This window comes from Mesoplodon densirostris, chromosome 19, assembly GCF_025265405.1.
Source record: "Mesoplodon densirostris isolate mMesDen1 chromosome 19, mMesDen1 primary haplotype, whole genome shotgun sequence".
Classification (NCBI taxonomy): Eukaryota; Metazoa; Chordata; class Mammalia; order Artiodactyla; family Ziphiidae; genus Mesoplodon; species Mesoplodon densirostris.
In genome coordinates, this window is record NC_082679.1 from 16690241 (window position 1) to 16709973 (window position 19733).

The window sequence follows — 19733 nt, forward strand, 5'->3', positions numbered from 1 at the left end:
TGGGGCTGGGGCGTTCCTGATGGACAAAGTAATGGTGGGGATCACCAAATCCTAAGAGTTTGGTCCAGGGAGGGATGCTTGGAGCATTTTCTAAATGGATAGTCTGTATGTTATTCAAAGGGGCTTTCCTGTGTCTATTTGTTTTAGGAAATTGCTTGGGGGCTTGTAGCTGATGAGCAACACATTTAATTTTTATCATTGGAAGTCATGGGAGGGACCCCCTGGCAGCCCAGTGGTCAAGACTCTGCGCTTCCAATGCAGGGGGTGTGGGTTCAATCCCTGGTTGGGGAACTAAGGTCCCACATGACCCACGGCGCAGCCAAAAAAAAAAAAAAAAAAAAAAAAGAAAAGAAAGAGAAAAGAAAGTCATGGGAAACGGGCACCTGGTGGGTGTTTTCCTGCAGAGCATCTGGTGTCCAGCAACACCTGGACAAGACTACCAAAGAAACTCCTTAACGTCCCGTAGTTTGGGGGGCAGTAGCGCCCCCTGGTGGCCATTGGTGTCCCAGCAAGGTCTGCAGATGTTCTAGGGAACAGAGTGGGTCCCAGGGGAAACTGAGAACAACCTCCAGCCCAGATGAAAAGATGGGGGTCTCAGGTTGTGCTCACAGGGCCTGGTGCTCCTGCCTCCTCCCTACAGGGACCTCTTCCCATGTTGATCCACAGTGGATGTCTTTTTTTCACTGGGCACCTACAACCATTTTTTCTCAAAGAGCAACCCACTTTCCTTTGGAGAACCCCTCACGCTCAAGTCATGTAGTTCCTGAGAGTCAAACCTCCTCCCCACCCCACGCACAGGTGCACAGTGATTTGATAAGGGATGAGCATGTGACCCAAATCCGTCCAGGGAGAGCCAGGCCTGGGACTTTTTTGTTGTAGCTGATGGGAAAGAAGGATTCTTTTTCCACTGTGGCTGTTAAGTCATCCATGGCATATAAGACTTTCGGTGGGTTGGGGGGACATCTCTGTCTCTGACTGTAGGGGAGCCTGCTTGGAAATGAAGCTGACACAGAAAAGCAGATGTGAGAGAGGAAGTGAGGCGCAGTCATGATGAAAAATATTCAGCAGCTGGATCCAGCAGTACCTGAAGCCAGGCGCTCCAGAGCATTTCCAGTTAGGTGAAGCAATTAAGATATTTTCTCTTAAGCCAACAGGAACTGGAGGATCATACTCCCTGTCTGATGTTTGCCAGGCCCAACTGCTCTCTTCCATCCCCCCAAAATGTCCTCATTTGCTGCTTACATTTGCAAACTCAGAGACCACATTAATCAAAACCATCTTTATTATTTAAAGAGCATCCTGTCATCAGGGGCACTAGATGGGACTCCCCAGATGGCAGAACAATATTTACATGGGGGTCAGAAGGGAGAGGCTCGGGTGGTCCCAGGGCTGAGTGGGCCCGCCACTGTGGAGGACCTTGGAGGGAGGGTATCCTTGGACCTGTGGGCTGGGCCCAAGAAGAAAAATGTTCCATCCCAGGGTGAACCCCATCATGTGGGGCTGGAGCCACCTAGATCAGCTTGGGCCCTGCAGGCGTGCACAGCGAGGAGAAGCCACAGGTCAGAGCTGGGTCACCATGCCACTGGCTTCGGAGTGAGTCTGGGGAAAGACAACTAGGGGCTTCCAAGGTCTGAGAGGCTTCCCCCAAAGTCCCACAGCTGAACTCCCCTCCCCAGGAGCCCTTTGAAGGCTATCCTTTCCCTAGGGCACCCTGGCTCCCTTTCCTCCTCAGAGTCCTAAACCCTCCCACCCTCTGGCTCCCATCTGGGCCCAAATTTCACCTTTATGGCCTGGAAGATCCACTCCCGGAAGTCACTGACTTTGGTGTAGACGCCTGGCTTCTGGGCCAGGGCACAGCCAGTGCCCCAACTCACGATGCCACACAGCCGCCAACGTGGCGTCCGAGAGATGCTGTCCTCACACACGAAGGGGCCACCGCTGTCGCCCTGGTAGGGGACGGAAGGCCTGGCTGGAAGCCAAGATGGCTAGCCGAGAGGCCCTCCTTGGACGACTGTGGGCTGTGGTCTCAGAGCGCTCTGGCCCTGAGGTAGCGAGCCTGACCACCCACTGCCATGTGTCTCCACCCCCGGAGAGGCGGGGGCCCGGGCTGCCCCTCCCCATCCCTCACCTGGCAGGCATCAATGCCACCCTCAGGATAGCCGGCACAGAACATCTTGGGTTTGATCTGGTTCCCGTAGAAGTCGGGGCCGTTGCAGACATCATTGCTGATTATGGGGACTCGGGCCTCCTGGAGTACCCCCGCCTGCTGGCCTGGGAGTGTGCAGGCAAGGCTGGACGAAGCTGGGGGGCATGCACACCCCCCCTTCCTTCCTGGTGCCCACCCGGGTTCCTTAGTGCCCCTACACCCCTGGGCCATGAGGCCTTCAAGCAGGCCAACGGCCCTTCCCCAGCCCAGATCGGAGACTCCCTTAACAGTGACTTCACAGGCAGAGGGCGGAACTCACCGTAGTACTGTGTGTTGCCCCAGCCAGTCACGGTGCAGATCTTGCCGTCCACTAGGGCCTGCCCAGCAGCCGGGAGGCACACGGGCTGGATGTACTCTGTGAGACAGACCACGCTGGTCTCACCCCTGCCGGCCTGCCCCGCCTGGTACAGACCTCAGGCCAGCTGCCCCTGGTGCCCCCGGCCCACCCTTCCCTCTGTTCTTTTACAACAGCAGCAGCAGAAGTTGCCTTCTACTGAGAGCTCATGATGTACTAGGCACCTTCCTGGGTGAGTTCCTTTAATATCCCATCAGCCCAGGGAGGTAGGAGCTATTAGTACCCCATTTAAAGAGGGGAAAAGAAGGCCATGTCATTTGTCCAAAGCCTCAGAATGAGTCAATGAGTCGATGGCAGAGCCAGAATTTGAACCCAGCTTGGGCCAATTTCCAAGCCTGTATTCTTTTTTTTTTTTTTTTTTTTTTTTTTTGCGGTATGTGGGCCTCTCACTGTTGTGGCCTCTCCCATTCCGGAGCACAGGCTCCTGACACGCAGGCTCAACGGCCATGGCTCATGGGCCAAGCCGCTCCGCGGCATGTGGGATCTTCCCAGACCGGGGCACGAACCCGTGTCCCCTGCATCGGCAGGCGGACTCTCAACCACTGCGCCACCAGGGAAGCCCCAAGCCTGTATTCTTAACCATGGCCCATGGGGCTGCCCCTGCCTAGAGGGTACCTCTGTGAGAAATTTTACAAGGTACTATCTTGAGATGCTGGACTTCCACCTGTCAAAAAAATCATCATAATAAACACACCAGTCCACCCTGTCCACAGTAAGAACGGCACCCCTGACACATGACTTTCTTGTGCAGTGCACAACCCACACCAGTAGTCCTGGCAGCCCTACCTGCTGCCTGCTGGTGACTTCACCTCCCTGAGCTCAGAGCTCTCAGGTGCAAAATGGAAAGAATAATCATTTCCCCCCAGAGGTGTATAGTGAGAAATCGGTGGCGCGTTGAATAGCATGCCTGGCGAATAGGAAATGTTCACGTAACTAGTAATAGTAAAAAACAGCAACAATAGCAATGATTGTTAATATTAACTGAACGCTGGCATTGCTGTAGGTTCTTGACTCAGATTAACCCTTTTCATCATTTCAATAACCCTCAGAAGTCATTTAACAGATGAGGGAAACTGAGGCATGGAGAGGTGAAGCCACGCGCTCAAGATCACAGAGCTGGCTAGTACCTGACCCCAAAGCCCATGCTGTTACCCCTCAGCCATGTGTCTCAAACCCAGGCCCCTCCCACCCCATCCACCTGTGCCCCATGGATGCCTCCCCACTTCAATCTTTTTAACCCTCTCACTCCATTCACTAAAGAGAAGGGTTTATTTTGTTTTAAAGAGAAACATGTATCATTCAGTACTCTGCAATGACCTATATGGGAATCGAATCTTAAAAAGAGTGGATATATGTGTAGGTATAACTGACTCACTTTGCTGTACAGCAGAAACTAACACGACATTGGAAAGCAACTATACTCCAATAAAAAAATTAATTTAGAAAAAAGAAAAGAAAAACATGTATCACTCCCTTAAATGGAAAACCAGCATCATGGATCATTCAGAAGAAAAATAACCATAAAAATAAGAAAAATGCAAACCAAATAGTACTGACTTCCCTGGCAGCACAGCCAGGGGCTTACAGGCACTGATTCCAGCGCCAGGCAGCCTGGGCTCAAACCTCTGCCATTTGCCAGTTGTGGGAATTGGGGGCATTATGTACCTTCTCTGTGTTGGGACCTTTCCCCTTGTAAAAAAACAGGATAATAAGAGAACCAACTCTCCCCGGGCTGTTGGGACAATGAAATGAGTGCATGCTTGGGACGTGCTGAGGGCAGTGGCTGCACACAGGAGGGGCGTGCAGGTGTTGAAGTTCATCCTATCATCATTATTATTGTATTCTTTCATTATTATTATTATCATCATACTGTTGCCTGCTGAAGGCTCATCATCATCGCTATTGTAACTTCGTTATCATCACCATTACTATTTTTTTAATTTTTATCATTATTATTACTATTCCTACTACAGAGTGGCCTTCTGAAAGCTGAAGCCCACGGCCTGCTCTTAATCCAAAAGGCATGTGTAGATGAGGTATTAAAGACACATTGGCACCCAAGTGAATCTTTCTCATTGAGAGCAAGGAAATGCTCCAGAGAACTGTAACACGGATAACGCCTGAGTTTCTGATTCATTCATATACTTAAAATTTTTTCATCTCATTTTTTTTGGGGGGGAGTAATGGCTTTTCTGAGATATAATTCACATACCACACAATTCACCCACTTAAAGTGCACAAGTCAATGGTTTTTAGAGAGGTTTTAGATATAGGTGCTAGGCTACCTGGCAATAGGAAGGTGCAACCACCATCACAGTTGATTTTAGGACATTTTCATCACCCCTTTTACCTATGACCTCCCGACATCCCCATGCCCCTCCCCCCCCCACTCCTGGGGAACCACTAATCTACTTTCTATCTCTACAGGTTTGCCTGTTCTGGATATTTCATAAGAATGGAATCATACAGTATGTGGCTCTTTGGGCCTGACTTCTTTCTTAGCACAGTGTTGTTCAGGGTCATCCATTGTGTACCATGAATCAGGACTTCATTCCTTTTTATGGCCTAGTATCATTCCATTGTATGGATCTAGCATGTTTGGTTTATCCATGTGTCAGACGGTAGACGTCTGGGTTGTTTCCATCTTTTGGAATAATGCTGGTCTGAACACTCGTGCACCAGTTTTGGTGTAGCTATGTGTTTTCATTTCTTTTGGGTACGTACCTAGGAGTGGAATTGCCAGGCCAAATGGTAACTCTGTGTTGAACTGCTTGAGGAATTGCCACATGGTTTTCCAAAGTGGCTGTACCAATTGTCCCCATCTAATGAATGCCCAGTGTGTGCCCCTCAAGGTCATTTCCCTCATCACCATGGATTCCTATGCCCCAGCCCCCTCCTCTGTCCTCCTGGCCCCTGGCGTCCCCAGGCCAAGGAACAGCCCCAGACTTACCTGTGAGGGGCAGGGAGCTGGAGAGGTGGACCAGGGCAATGTCATTGCTGTTCTCCTCACTGCTGGGGTCTCGAAAGGGGAGATAGCCCCCGTGGTAGATTACTGCCTGCACCCCCAGCTGCACGCCATGGGGTGAGGTCTGGGCCACGGCACCGGCAAACACTCGCCATCGGGACAGGACCCGGTTCCGCCTACCAGGGACAGGAGGGGAGGGTGGCAGCCTGCTTGGGCACAGCCTCCCCGACCCTGCCGCTCCCCAGCCTCCCCCCTCAGCGCCGTGGGAGACACTCACTCAGGGAAGCAGTGGGCGGCTGTCAGCACCCAGTCTCTGGAGAGCAGGGACCCCCCACAGAGGTGTGCTCCATCGTAGCGAAGACTGACTTGCCATGGCCACCTGCCCAAGCTGGTGTCCTGGCCGCCCACGATGCGATCGACGGGCAGCTTCCTATGGCCACAGTCTGTGGGAGAGGGGGCAGTCAGGGGCAGTGGGAGGCCTGGACCCCTTGCCTTAGGGGGTCTGAGAGGTCATGCGCCACTCTGCAAAGAGTGACTGGACACGATCCTAGCCTGAGGGGTCTGAGGGACATGGCTCCACCCTGGGGGAGGGTGTCTGAGGAGACACAGCCCCATCCTGGGGGACCCAGGGGGACATGGCTCCACCCGGGAGGGAGGGAGATATGAGGAGACACAGACCCGTGGGGACCTAGAGGGACATGGCTCTACCAGGAGGGGAGGGAGATCTGAGAAGACACAGCCCCATCCTTGCAGGATCTAAGAGGATAAGGCCTGCCTGGGGGTATCTGATGGGACGTGGCCCTGCCCTCGGGGGGGGTCTCAGAAGAAGACTCTGAGTTTCAGGGTCTCACCTTGGCAGATGGTAGCCAGGAAACGACCCCTGGGACAGTCGCTGTGGAAGAGACAGGGATGGGGACACAGAGGGAGACAAAAAGAGAGGCCAATTAAAAGGCAAGAAAGGCACAGCGGGGGAGCACGGGTGTGCGTTCGGGGGCGGTGCGCGCCCTGCCTGCCCGCCGCCCTCCTCACCACACGGAGAGGACCTCGAGCAGCCTCCGGGCGTGCGGCAGCCTCCCCTCGTCCACGCAGAAGAAGCCCGACGTGCCGTTGGCGCCCGCCGTCCGCACATCCAGCTCCGAGTGGGCCAGCGCCCTGGGCGGGGCAAGGATCAGGCCTGCGGCCCCGCCCCCCAGCCCCCCACCCCCAGGGGCACCCCGATACCTGAGGAAGCCCATCTCCTCGCAGCTGAGCCCCGCCACCCTGGCGTTGGAGCGCGAGGAGCACAGCAGGCGCCACGTGCCCTCCGTCTGGTCAAACACCGTGAGCCGAGCGTCGGCCGGGCCGACCTGCACTGCAGGGAGACAGGACCGCCGCCTGGGTCGCCTTCCTGCCCGAGCCCTACCGGCCTCTTCTCCGACCCCGTGGGTCTAGTCCTGAATCCTCGCAGGCCCAATGGCAGCACCCCGGGCCCCCTACATTTGTGACTGCGTCTGGAAGGGCCCATGACTCAAGTTGAACCAAAGATCGGGGTCTCTGGGACTCTGACTGCCCTGCCAGGAGGAACCAGGGGGCTTCTTCCTACCACTGGGATTCCTAAGCTGGTTGCCCATGAGCTGGAAATCTGGAACTCTGCCAGGAGATTTGGGAAGAGGGAAACTGTTTTAACCAAGCTCCCGGGAGAATGGCTTGTGAGGCTGGGCCTGCCTGGGCCCATCTTTGCCCCCAGGAGGGGAAAAATGAGCCAATGTGGAGGAAAGTCAACAGATTTCTGATAACATTTTTAAAGCCCCTTAATGGAGTCAGGCTTGAAGAACCCCCAGAACTGTTGTTTAAGTGAGTCAATAATTTCCCTTTTTGTTTAGCCAGTTTCTTAGATTTTCCTTTTGTCTTTTGCAACCTGAAGACCCTTGACTAATACATCACAGTGCCAAAATATTTAAATAGATTTCCTATAATCTTAAAAAAAAGAGAGAGAGAGAATAGCTATCTTTTTCTGCAGGACTTGTCAGAGCCTTGAATACACACTAAATTGCATGATAATTCTCCAAGCAGAGGATGCAGTATTCATTCATTCATTCAACAAGTGTTAACTAGACACATACTCCATGCCCAGTCCTGTGTGGGGTGATGCCGGGGGACATAAAGATGACCAAGACAACCCTGGGCTGTGCCCTCACCAACCAAAGTCCACCAATGGGGGAGACAGACAGCAGTAAAAAAATCGCCCAACCAAACACAGCATCACAAACTTTGAGAAGAGGTAGGGCGGAGATACACAGAAAGGCTGGAGAGAGCTTATGGGGGGATTCCTCCTGCCTGGGGCTTACTGTGTTGAGAAGTGATGCTCCCCTCAGCCCCTCACAGGCTGCTCCTCAAATGGTCAGAGGACCCTTGTCCACACCTAAGCCAGGTCACAGCCCTTAGCCGTATTTATTTACATTTAGCAAACACTCAGTATGTGCCAGGCTCTATTTTGGGCAATGAACAAATCAGACAAAACCCCCAGCTCTGAGGAGCTCAAAGGCCAATAGGTGAGGTGCATAACAAACACGACAGAGGGGTCAAATAGATGGTGTGTCACAAAAGAAGGCGCCAGGGAGATAAATCAAGCTTGACAGAGGCAGGGGAGTGCTGGCATTGAGGGGAAGGAGGTTGCACTTTCCAACAGGTGGGCCGGGAAATCTGCACTGAGAAGGTGGTATGCAAACAAAGATCTGAAGGAGGTAAGAAGACAGGTGAGGGAACAGAGAACCAGGCCAAAGGAACTGCCAAGTGCAAAGATCCCAAAGAGGTGGTGGCGGGGGAGACACGGGGGATGTTTAAGGAACAGCAAGGAGGCTGGAGCAGAGTGAGCTAGGGGAGGGGAGATGGGAGACAAGACTAGATTGACACTAGGACTTTGGTTTTTACCAGGAGTGAGATGCGGCCAGAGGAGGGCTCTGAGCCAGGAGGGCCCTGATCTGACTCAGGGCTTCACAGGCTCCCTCTGGCTGTGTGTGGGGAGCAGACTGTAGGGGTGGGATGGGAGCAGGGAGACCAGGGAGGAGGCTGTGTGATGGTCCAGGAGGGAGAGCATGGAGGCTGGGCCAGGGTCGGGGCAGCGGGGGGGAACAGTTTAGATTTAGGATAGATTCTGTGGGTGGAGCCCACAGGGTCTGCTGAGATTGGATGTGGCTGTGAGGGAAAGAGGGTCTGAGGGCAATTCCAGGGTGTTTGGCCTGAGCCACCAGAAGGATGGAGCTGCCACTGGCTGAGATGGGGAAGGTGGGGAGGAGTAAGCTTGGGGAAAGATCGGCTGTGGACCCCTTTTTTCCTGAGCCTCCTGCATGGCTGGTGTTCTGAGAGCACATTCTGGGAACGTGAATCTGGTGCAAACTCAATTTTGCATCCTCGTAGGAAGAACTTGGTGAGGCCACACCCAAGCTGAGCAGTCTTCCCACAGCCCCACAGATCTGGACGAGGGGAGGCAGGACTCCCAGGGAGAACCCTATCCTGCTAAGGACAGAGAAAGGCAGACAGAGGATGTGCATTCAGGCTTGAGTGACTCCAAACCCCAAGCTTTTAACATTGCCCTAGACAGCCTCTCAAGCGACTTCCCTCCTGAGGGTTAAACAATAATGGCACACTAATAATAACACTGGCTATGTTTCCTGGGGATGTCAGTGGGCTGACCCCATGCTATGTGTCATATCTGGGGGGTTCTTTGAATCCCACCACCATCCTGGAAGGTAGAGACCATTTCTATGCCCATCTTGCAGATGGGGAAACTGAACCTTGGAGAGGCTATACTTGCCTGAGGGAATATAGCTAAGAACCTGCAAAGCCAGGATTTGAACCCAGGCCTGCCTACCTGCATACTCCCTGCTCCTGTGGCTCTCACATGGACCCTTACCTGTCCCCACCCTAAATATACTCACCCACAGCCTGGACTAGGAGCTTCCTGGCTGGCTTGCCTTAGTCATGGCCTCCAGGTGGGGGCCCAGGGATGCCTGGTACCTCTGTTGGGTGGTGCCCGCCACCCGCTGAGCCCCCAGACCAAGACGTGGGGTCTGAAACACCAACTGCGGGTGGAAGTGAATTCTTATTTTTAAATGACTTCTCAGTGCTCTAGGAATGTGATTTCCAGAAAGTGTGAGGTTTTAGGAAAAAATTGTCACTTTATGGATGGATTTGGAGGGAGGGGGGAGGGAAGAGGGAATATCAAATGCCCCCTCCAAGTATTTTTAAAACTATATTCTGTGCCACTGTTTCTCACTTCTAAACTCTTTATTCTTGTTTGTATTATTTTAAGCAATGCAAAAAGTATGTTCTGGGTCACCTGGTTTGCTCACCAAATTGTCTGATATATTTAGAGGTGTGAAAATCCCAGAAAAGTGAGGTGGGGATATCATTTCTGGGTTGTTTTTGTTTGTTCATTTTGTAATTTCCCAACATTTTTGAAAAACTCGAGTATAATGGAAGGGCACGGTGCTGGCGTTGGCCAGAGCCAGGTCTGAATCATGGCCTAATTACTTTCCAGCTGGAGGCCCAGGACAAGTTGGTTCATGTCAGCGATCTGTCCTCATGCTTATTCATTAAGCAAAGGTTTCCTGAGCACCTACTATGTGCCCGACACTGTCTGGGGCAGTAAACAAAATGCCCCTGCCCTCCTGAAATTCACCAGGAGTAAATCATGAACTTCGAGTGTGAGGAGGGTTTTACCAGGGGCAGCAGGATGGCTGTGGGGAGCGGGGTGGGGTGGGGGGTGCGGTGTGGAGCCTGGGGGCAGAAAGGCCCTGCTCAGGAAAGTTACAGCCTGAAGCATGAGACACAAAAGCCCATGTTAACCACGTTGGCTGAGAGTCAAGTTTTGCACGGATCATTACCTCCTCTAATTCTCACTCCCAGTTTCCAGATGAGGACTCAGAACCAGAGAGGGCAGGACAGGTGTGAGCCTCAGCTCAGCAGTGATGGTGCAGGACCCTGAAACCTGCCTCGGGGTGTGAGCGGGAAAGAAGGTGGTGCAGGGAGGGTCCTTCGAGGGCGTGAGAGCTGCCCATGCGCTGGAGGCTGAAGGGCACCGGAAGCAAGCATGAGGTGAGGATGGAGAGGGGCCCACACCCTAGGAGCCTTGGAGCCTGGCTCCTTTTAGCCCAGTGGCAGTAGTGAGCTTCTGGGAAGTGCATGACCCCTCTGCCCTGCCATTTATTCAATGTGTGGACTTGGACAAGTCAGTTCACTTCACTGGGCCTCAGTTTCCCCATCTGCAAAATGGGGATGATGATAATGGCCCCGACTTCACAGGGCTCTTGTGCAAAGGCTGCAGCCAGGGCCTGGCATGCGTTAGCCGTCACTATGGCAACTCACTTGGCTGTTTCCTGAGAAACAATAGAGTATAGTAGTTCTACACAAGAGCTGGATCCAGGCTGCCTGGTTCCCATCCCAGTGACCTGAGGCAAGTCACTTGGTCTTTCCAAGCCTCATTTCCCCATATTAAAATGGGCTGCGGGGAGGATTTAATGAATCAATACCTGCAAAGCCCTGAGGCCTGTGCCTGGCACATGTAAAATGCTCTCTAAGTGTCAACTGTGGTGGTTGACCTTGATGGTGGCTTTCCTTGTCTAGATGTTCATTTCTGCTCTTAATGTGAGCTGAGTCCTTTATGGAACTAGATGAGGCTTGTGGGAGTGAAAAATGCATCCCATCACCCAACTTCCCCATTCTTCCTGTTGCCCTGAGCCACAGAACGGCAGCTTGGAGTTGGCATTTGGGAAGATTCATTCATTCCACAATGAGTTTCTGCATCTATTTGTATGGCCACTCCTTCCCACCTGCATGCAGATACATCTCTACCAGTCAAGTCAAAGAGCTATTCGTGGCCCCATCATTTACCAGCTGCGTGTCCTCTCTGGTCCTCACTTTCCACATCTGTAAATGTGGATAATAACAGCAGCTACCTCCAAGGAGAGCTAGAAAAAGGTTGGCTGAATTCATACAGTACCTCTCAAACATGTTTTGACCACGTTCCGTAATAAGAAACACATTTTTACATTATGATGTAGCCTTGAACGTCTGTTTTCTGGGGTGAACTATGGCATTGCTCTAAGCCTCAGTTTCCCCATCTGTAATATGGAGAGAATAACGGTCCCACCCTCATAAAACCAAAAGAAGAGCTTAACAGAACTTCTTACTGAGAGAGATGCACTCTGATTTTTTAAATCTATTTCATACTTTTTAAAGTGTGGTTTTCAGCTCACTAATTTCATGATGCACTAACGGGTAACACATTTAGAGTCTGAAAAACACTGGGTTAGACAAGTGAAGTGTTTAGAGCAACAATACGAGTGCATGAGCACTACCAGCATTCCTGCAGGCATTCATGCATTCATTCAAAAAAATCCTTTCATTGAGTTCCCACCAGGTACGGGTTTCCTCCAGGGCTCCCCAGAGGGTCTCAGCATGCTCTACTCACCTGGATACAGCGGCTCCTGATCACTCCTGAGTAGAACGGTCACTGCAGAGAAGGCAGAGGTGAGGGCAGGTAGGCTGGGAACTGCAGGGGGCAGGGGAGGGTAGAGGCGCAGGGGTCCGTCCACTCTCACCAATGGCCCAGGACGCTGCCCCGATGCCTGTCAGGAGCAGCACGGTCCCCACAGTGAGAGCTGCCACCTTGGGTCCAGAGCAGCATGGCACAGTCCGGCCACCTGCAATAGACACCATGCTGGGGCCACTGCCAGGTCTGTCCTCATTGTGGCAAGATCTGAGCATGGGGCCAGCTCTGCCCTGCCCCCAGGCCAACTTAGCACGCCTGAGCCTGCCCTGCCCTGGGCCCAGTTTCCTGGGGTGAAGAGTTGGCAGGGCCGTCCCTCCCCTGCGGCGAGGACAACCAGGTGTCCAGCCCCCCAAGGGTTCCAGCTGGGAAGAGCCGTGGCTGGGACAGCTGCCGCCCTCCCTACCTATATTCCTGGCACTTAAGGGATTTCTCCTCCCCAGTGACGCTGCGCTTCTGTATTTCCTTCCTGTATTTCTGTATTTCCTTCTGTATTTCTGTATTTCCTTCTGTATTTCCTTCATCCTCCCTGTGCTATAGTGGCTGGCATATAGCAAGTTCTCAATAAATACTTTTAGTTATTTTTTTTCTCATTTTTTATTGGTCAATAAATGCCTTTAAATCATTAGAGCTGTGTGGTCCTGGGCAACTCCCTTCACCTCTCTGGGCCTCAGTTTTCTCATCAGTAAAATGGGGCTTTATTCATTCATTGTCCTATTGAGCATCCACTGAGTACCTGGCACCATTCTAGGCTCTGGAGACACATCCCAAAACAAGACAGATGAGATGCTGGTTCTCATGGAGCTCACATTCTCATGTGTGTAAAGTGAGGGGAAAACCAAACCAAGTAAAGAAGTAAATGAACTTGATAATTTCCAGATCGTGACAAAGTCTATGAAGAAAATGATGTGGGTTGTGGGTGGCAGTGTTCTGTGGGATGTTCAGGAAGGGCCTCCCCAAGAAGTGACTTTTGAGCGGAGACCTGAGGGGTGAGACCAGCCAAGCAAAGACCTCTCATGGAAGGGCACAGTGGGCAGAGGGAACAGCATAGGCAAAGTCCTTGAGGCAAGAATAAGCATGGTGGGTTAGAGGGCAAGAGAGGCCACTGATGTGGCCAGAATGGCATGAGCTTGGGGAAGGCAGTGGGACCAAGGCTGGGGCCAGCTGGGGAGGGCTGGCAGCCCCCGGACAAGAGGGATTTTATTCCCAGTGCAACAGGGGCCCTGGGGCTGAAAAGCCAACCCTTTTGCTAGAGATCAGGAGGACCAAAGGGAAAAGGCAGCTGAAAGCTTTTCCTGGGCTTGGCATGCACCCGACTGCCCTTGGCATCTGCAAGGCCCTCCCAGGGCTGCAGGACCTCCCAGCTTTGCCATCTGTGTCGTGGCAGTACGGCTGATGGGCACAGGGCCAGGCCAGCACCCGGAATGGAGCAGGGAGCAGCCCAGCACCTTCCTGGGATGGCTATTGTCTGAGTGTCTTAAGAATTTGAGAGCCCAGCCATTCCCATCAAGGTTCTCCTCCCTCCAAAGAGGCCCCAGTGAACCAGGCCAGCCCAGCCCCAGCTGGCTGACCCCTTCCTGTCTCCCTGAGGAGAGAGGTCCCCACCTCCACCCCCAACCATCTTGCTGGTTCCAGTGGGAGGTCTTGGCTCCCCTAGCCGTCAGGCTCGTCCTGGTTCCTTTGTGTTCAGATGTGCCTACAGAGCTTTGGGCCACTCAGAGCCCAGCCCAGGGGCTTTGGCATGTCTGCTGGGGCAGGAAGCATGCCACCCTGTGTCTCTTAAGGTGAGAGGCAAAACCTGCTTTCATGCCTTCTGGTTCAGGGGACTCTGGGCAACCCCCAAACAGGCGCCTCTGGTGGGACAGGAAGCATCCTCGCGCTGAGTCCCTGGCGTGAGAGGCATTCTCACCGCCTATCTTTGCTGAGGCAGGAAAGCGTCCTCACTGTGTGAGAGGGCAGCAGCGTCCTTGCGTGATTCCTCAGGGGCGAGAGGGCTGGGTAAGCCAGGACCCCCGAGCTTCCCCCTGAGGCTCTGCTCTCTGTTCCTCCAAGGGCGCTGGGCTGCCCTTGTCTTCTCACAGGACAGTGCTTCTGTCCCCGCCATTTGGCTGCAAAACCCTCCCAAGTGACATCTTTGGCTCCTTGTCTCTAAAACTCCGTTCAATCTACAGCTCCGTGTCTGTTTTCATTGCACACAACTCCAACTTCCTGAACGGAAGTCTCTCCCCGTCTGATTTCTGGGACACCGCCCGTGCCTGATTCTGATTCTCCCCCTACTTCTCCATCTCCTCCACACACTCCCTGAAATCTGGGGTCCCCAGGGCGGCCATGGCCTCCTCCCCCTCATGCCTCCCCACTCCCGTCTGTCTTACCCACCTCCACAGCCTGTGTCCCTTTTCTGTCCCCAGCCCTGGACTCTCCTTTGTCCTAGATCGGGGGTCCTGCAGTCTCTTAGATGCTTCCCACTTGAATCCCCAAGGTCCTTCACACCTCCCAGGTCCCATACTGGCCTCAATGTCTCCCCAAATCTCCAGGTCCCGTCTCAGAGGCCCTCATCCTCAGGACTGTCCCTCATCTGCAGGACGCCTCCCTCCCACCTCAGCTACAGGCCTCCTGAGTGTCTCCCGCCCACTCTCTCCTTCCCTGCTCCCACCCCATCCAACCCCTGGGCTCAGTCTCTCCTTCTGGCCCAGCTTCCACATGGAACCCCAGGGGACCTTCTTAAACACCAAATCCAACCTGTCCCTACCCTCCATGACTCCCCAGTGCTCCCCAGGACAGAGTCTAAAGCCCTCGGCCCGTGGTGCCAGCCCCTCTAGGATGTAAGCATGGCTATTAGAGATTTGGGGGTTGAACATGCTTTCCTAAATTCCCACACAGCCATATGGGTCCTTATCAGACAACTGATAAGCGGTTCAAAAAAGCAACCAAAACGACAGTACTTATAAAACAAAGAATACCCACCAGCGCCATCTTGTGGAGAGACCCGGCACTGCCCAGTCATGGGCCAGCTTCTCACCAAAAAGAGTCCTAATGGATCTCAATCACCCTCGCAGCTCCATCTCCAAATTTACCGACAGAAATACCAAATTAGCTACGTACCACTGCACACCCGGCAGATTGTCACCCCAGCTGTTAGCCTTGCATTTCCCTCTGCCTGGCACACCTACCTACTCCCTCCTTATCCTGAGTGTCAACTCAGATATCACCTCCTCTGATTCTAAGTCTCCAGGGAGCACCAAGAACCTCGCCTTAGGTGTACTTCAACAGCAGAATGGGGCTTCCCTGGTGGTGCAGTGGTTAAGAATCGCCTGCCCGGGCTTCCCTGGTGGCGCAGTGGTTGAGAATCCGCCTGCTGATGCGGGGGACACAGGTTCGTGCCCCGGTCCGGGAAGATCCCACATGCCATGGAGCGGCTGGGCCTGTGAGCCATGGCCGCTGAGCCTGCGCGTCCGGAGCCTGTGCTCCGCAACGGGAGAGGCCACAACAGTGAGAGGCCCACACACAGCAAAAAAAAAAAAAAAAAAAAAAAAAGAATCCGCCTGCCAATGCAGGGGACACAGGTTCCATCCCTGGTCTGGGAAGATCCCACATGCCGTGGAGTAACTAAGCCGGTACGCCACAACTACTGAGCCTGAGTTCAAGAGCCCACGAGCCACAACTACTGAGCCCGTGTGCCACAACTACTGAAGCCCTCACGTTTACAGACCACACTCCGCAACAAGAGAAGCCACCACAATGAGAAGCCCATGCACCGCAACAAAGAGTAGCCCCCACTTGCTGCAACTAGAGAAAGCCCGCGCGCAGCAACAAAGACCCAACGCAGCCCTAAATAAATAGATTTATTTATTTTTTAAAAACCCAGCAGAATGGTAACACAAACATCAGCACAACTGCAGCCACAGTGGTTCTCAGAAGCTACACTGACCTTAGCCCTGTCCTAACCCCATCCTGCAGTTTCCTAAAACCCTTGCAATTGTTAATGAGGAAGGTGTCATTATCACCATCCCCAATTTACAGATGAGGAAAGGAGGCCCAGAGAGGTGCAGCCACCTACCCGGGGTCACCCAGCAAGTAACCACAACACCAGAACTTTTCAGCATTCGTGTCTAGGTTTGAAACGACAGCAGGACTCCCCTCCAAGGCCAGGCCCGAGCTGCCTGGAGATGCACTGAAGCCCACTGTGCCTCAGTTCTCTCTGTCCCCAGGCCAGTCTCTGGCCATCCTTCAGCACATGCTCTGCTTTTCATCCCTGGTTCATTCATCCATAGGCCCCAGGCCTGGTGAGATCCCTTCAGTGGGCTCCAGGAAGGAATGGTTCCAAAGGTGCAGGGCTCTGCTGCCCACCTGCTCAGCAAGGGCACAGCGCCTTCTCCCGAGCCACTGGGAGCCTGGATTTACTCTGGGCCACAGCTGAATGATTTGGGCTCTGATTTGCTAGCTGTGCTGAGATCCAAAGAGGCCAGTGTTCTACATCCATCACTTCAGCCAACCCATCCAGGGCTTCCTGCCTATCACGGCATGTAAATCCTCACACCATCCTCTGAGGTGGGCACTAGTACTGTCGCCATTTTACAGAGGAAGAAACGAGGCCCAGAGAGGGTAAGTCACCTGCCCAGGGCCTCACAGCTAGAAAGTGATACTGCCTGGGACCAAACCCAGCTAGCCTGGTTCCAGGAAGAAGAGAGGGAGTCAGCCCCAGCTGAGGAGCGTGGAAAGGAAAGGCCACCCCTAACTGGGCCCTTCCAGCTGGCTCCCAAGTGTGGACAAGGGTAAGAAGGAGCCAGGGTGTCTGGAGCCCCTGCCAGGGGCTTCCATGAGCCCTCGAGTGCCCGCCACTCTGAGGATGTGGTTTCTCCCCACCATCCCTGGAGTAATTTCTCTGTTGTCTCTCCCCTTTCCATCCATCCGGACCGAGTCCAAAGTCCTCCCTCTGCTGTTTTGCCCACAGTGTGAGGAGGTGGGAGGAATGTCTGGAATCGGTGGGGGCCTTGGGTCCCAGGACTCCAAGTCGGCCGACCCCTTCCCCGACAGCTCTGGTGCACCGCATTTGTCTTACACGCTGAGCCCCATGCTGGTGCCCTGTGTGTGTTCTGTGCTCCCAACAACCTCACGTAGGTAGGTAGGTAGGTAGGTGGGTAGGTAGGTAGGCAGGTAGAATTAGAATCTATGCTTGACCCAGGGGGGAAATGAAGCCCAGAGAAACGACGACACTTTCACAAGATGGCACAGCAAAAAAAGTGGCAGAAGCCAATTCGAATGCAAGCCTGTGTATTTGACTCCAGAGTCTGTGTCCTTAACTGTGATAGCTAGTCTCCCCACCTTGGCCCCAAGTAGAGGACAGGTCCAGGGGTAGCTGAGAGATCACTGGGGGATGAGGGGAAACTGAGGCAAGGAGCCAGGAAGGTCATATGGGGTGGCAGGGAGGCAGGTGGTGGCACAGCCCCACAGAAAATTTGGTTAATGGTTAATCAGGTAGAGGAGGCTTCAGAAGCGGGTGGGGATGGGCCCCAGGAGGGGTGCCAGAGAGAGGGGTCTCAAAGTGGGTGGAGGGCTGGGAAGAAATCACAGAAGGAAGGGCGCCAGGCAGAGCCAAAGTTGGGGCTCAGGGAAAGGGGTACTCACCCTCCTTCTCCGCCATGTCACGGCCTCTAGTTAATGATTCCCCGGCTGACCTCCTGGGCCGGGGCGGGACCTGTGGGGAGATGAACTGGGGGAGGCAGGGCCTGGGGGAGCCCAGGCCAGCCCCTGTGCCCCCAGTCCCAGGCGCCCATCCAGGGAGGCTGAGGGACTGGGCCCCGGCCAGAGCACGCCGTGATCACGGACACAGACTAGGCTGGGTTCAAGGATGGGGTCAGTGTGTGACCAGCAGCCAGGGGGATGCCTGGATTTGTAGGCCTGGGGGACCCCATATGCCTGGGCCTGGGTGAGGAGGAGACTAGGGCTCTGAACTCCTGGGTCTGAAGGAGGAGAGCTGGGGCCTCAACTCCTGGGTCCTGGGGAAAGAGAGGTTTGGGGGCCAGCCCTCCTTCGGAGGAGGGGCACAGGGGCCTGGACTCCGGGGTCTGAGGGAGGAGACTGGGGACGATCGATCTTGGAGCCTGAAGAACAGGGGGCTAGAACTCTGAGTTCCTTGGGGAGAAGCCTGACAGCCCACTCTCCGGGTCCCTGGGAGCCCTTCTACTGGGAGCTGAGCATTAGGGCGGGTTTGGGTGAGGGGGCCCACGTCCTGGGGACCGGAACTGAGGACCCTGGTCCTTACCCTGGGGTCCGGCAGGTGGGGGCAGAGCTGAGAGATGGTGCCGGTTTAGGGTCAGTCTCCAGGCCTGGGCAGGAGCATGGTGGCCCCTCAGCAGCGGCGGCCCCAGAGGCAGCGGCGGTGGCGCGGGGCCTGCTAGGCCTGGCTGCCTCACCTGAGGAGGAGGGGGCTGGGCAAGAGGCGGGGGAAGGGGCGGGGAGGGGCCGGGCAAGGGGATTGGCAGCGCTGGAGGCCACCTGGCTGGTGGGACAGGGTTTGCAGGGGCTGGGCCAGGCCGGCCCAGCAACCTGCCTCCGGCCTGGAGGGGGCTCAGGTGTGCCGGTCTGAGGGGACGAGGAGCTGGGACTGGCTTGGCCTGAGGGCCGGGGGTCTGGGGAGACAGGGCAGGCTGGGGTGCTTACAAGGACCAACGGAAGGAACTAGGAATTGGAGGGACCCAGAGGGAGGGCACCAGCTGCCCCAAGCCCACCCTGCCCTGGCCTCTTCGCCTGCCTCCTGCCCAGCCCCCGCCCTGCCCCAGCTCAGACTGAACCCCGTCCCTGTCCACCCCTGCCCCTTCCAGCACCCTCTGCCCAGCCCCAGGCCCACCACTGCCCCTGCCATTTCCTGCACCTGTTGTCCAACTCCTGAACAAGGCGGTCCCAGCTCCAGGCCGGCCTCAGCCCAGCCCGTGCCCCAGGCCCCTCCCGCACCCCAACTCCTGCACCAGCCTCTGCCCCTCCAGTGTCCCCAGCCCAGCCCCAGTCCCGACGCCTGCCCCCGCCCTTGCTCTCCCTCCCCACCCCACCCCCGCCCTTGCCCTCCCTCCCTCCCCCCCCGCTGCTTTCCTACAAGTCACGGGGGCTGGTTTGCTTTGGCAGCCTCTCTGCCGCCAGCAGCAATGACCTCTGGAGCTGGGAAGTCCTAGACGGGGGTGGGGGATGGGGACCTGGCCCGGAAAAGGCAGCACTGAGTGCTGAGGCCCAGGCCAAGTGGCCGGAAGTGTCCAGAGGCAGATACACACTGTCCCGCATCAGACACTCTTGGCCAGCAGCCAAGAGTCATCCACGTCAGACCCCAGGGCCAAATAAACACCCAGACACACAAGGATCACCAGCAGACACCTGCCTGTGGACAGCCATGCCCTCAAACACAGTCAGGCCACAGCTGCTCACCCCAGATGGGCCGTCCCTGTACAATCGGACCCACCCGCTCGCCCCTTGCACCCCCTGCACTCAGAGCTTCCCACAGGGGGTCACACTGGTGCAGCCTTGGCACTGCCCAGCCCCTAGCCTCTCCTCGTCTCTCTCTCCTTCCCTCATCACCCACCCCCGACACCGGCTACCAGTCTGCTTCCTTGGCTCCTGCTGGCTCCCTCGAAACTCTTGGTCCCCGCTGAGCTAATGACTCCCCAGACCCCAACACATTAATCAAGTGTCA

At 54.9% G+C, this 19733-nt stretch overlaps 1 protein-coding gene across 1 annotated transcript; it reads right to left on the minus strand.

Moving 5' to 3' along the window:
• Window positions 1-1560: 1560 nt before the first annotated feature.
• On the minus strand, window positions 1561-19182 carry HPN (hepsin). The gene is made up of 14 exons (XM_060084920.1): window positions 19146-19182; window positions 18318-18468; window positions 17681-17750; window positions 12108-12209; window positions 11978-12019; window positions 6748-6877; window positions 6556-6678; window positions 6378-6418; window positions 5804-5969; window positions 5512-5702; window positions 2466-2561; window positions 2129-2271; window positions 1782-1946; window positions 1561-1599 (listed from the first exon to the last, which is right to left on the minus strand). The coding sequence occupies exons 3-14, from the start codon at window positions 17694-17696 to the stop codon at window positions 1561-1563; spliced, it is 1254 nt and encodes a 417-aa protein (XP_059940903.1). The 5' UTR covers window positions 17697-17750; window positions 18318-18468; window positions 19146-19182.
• Between the last annotated feature and the right edge of the window lie 551 nt (window positions 19183-19733).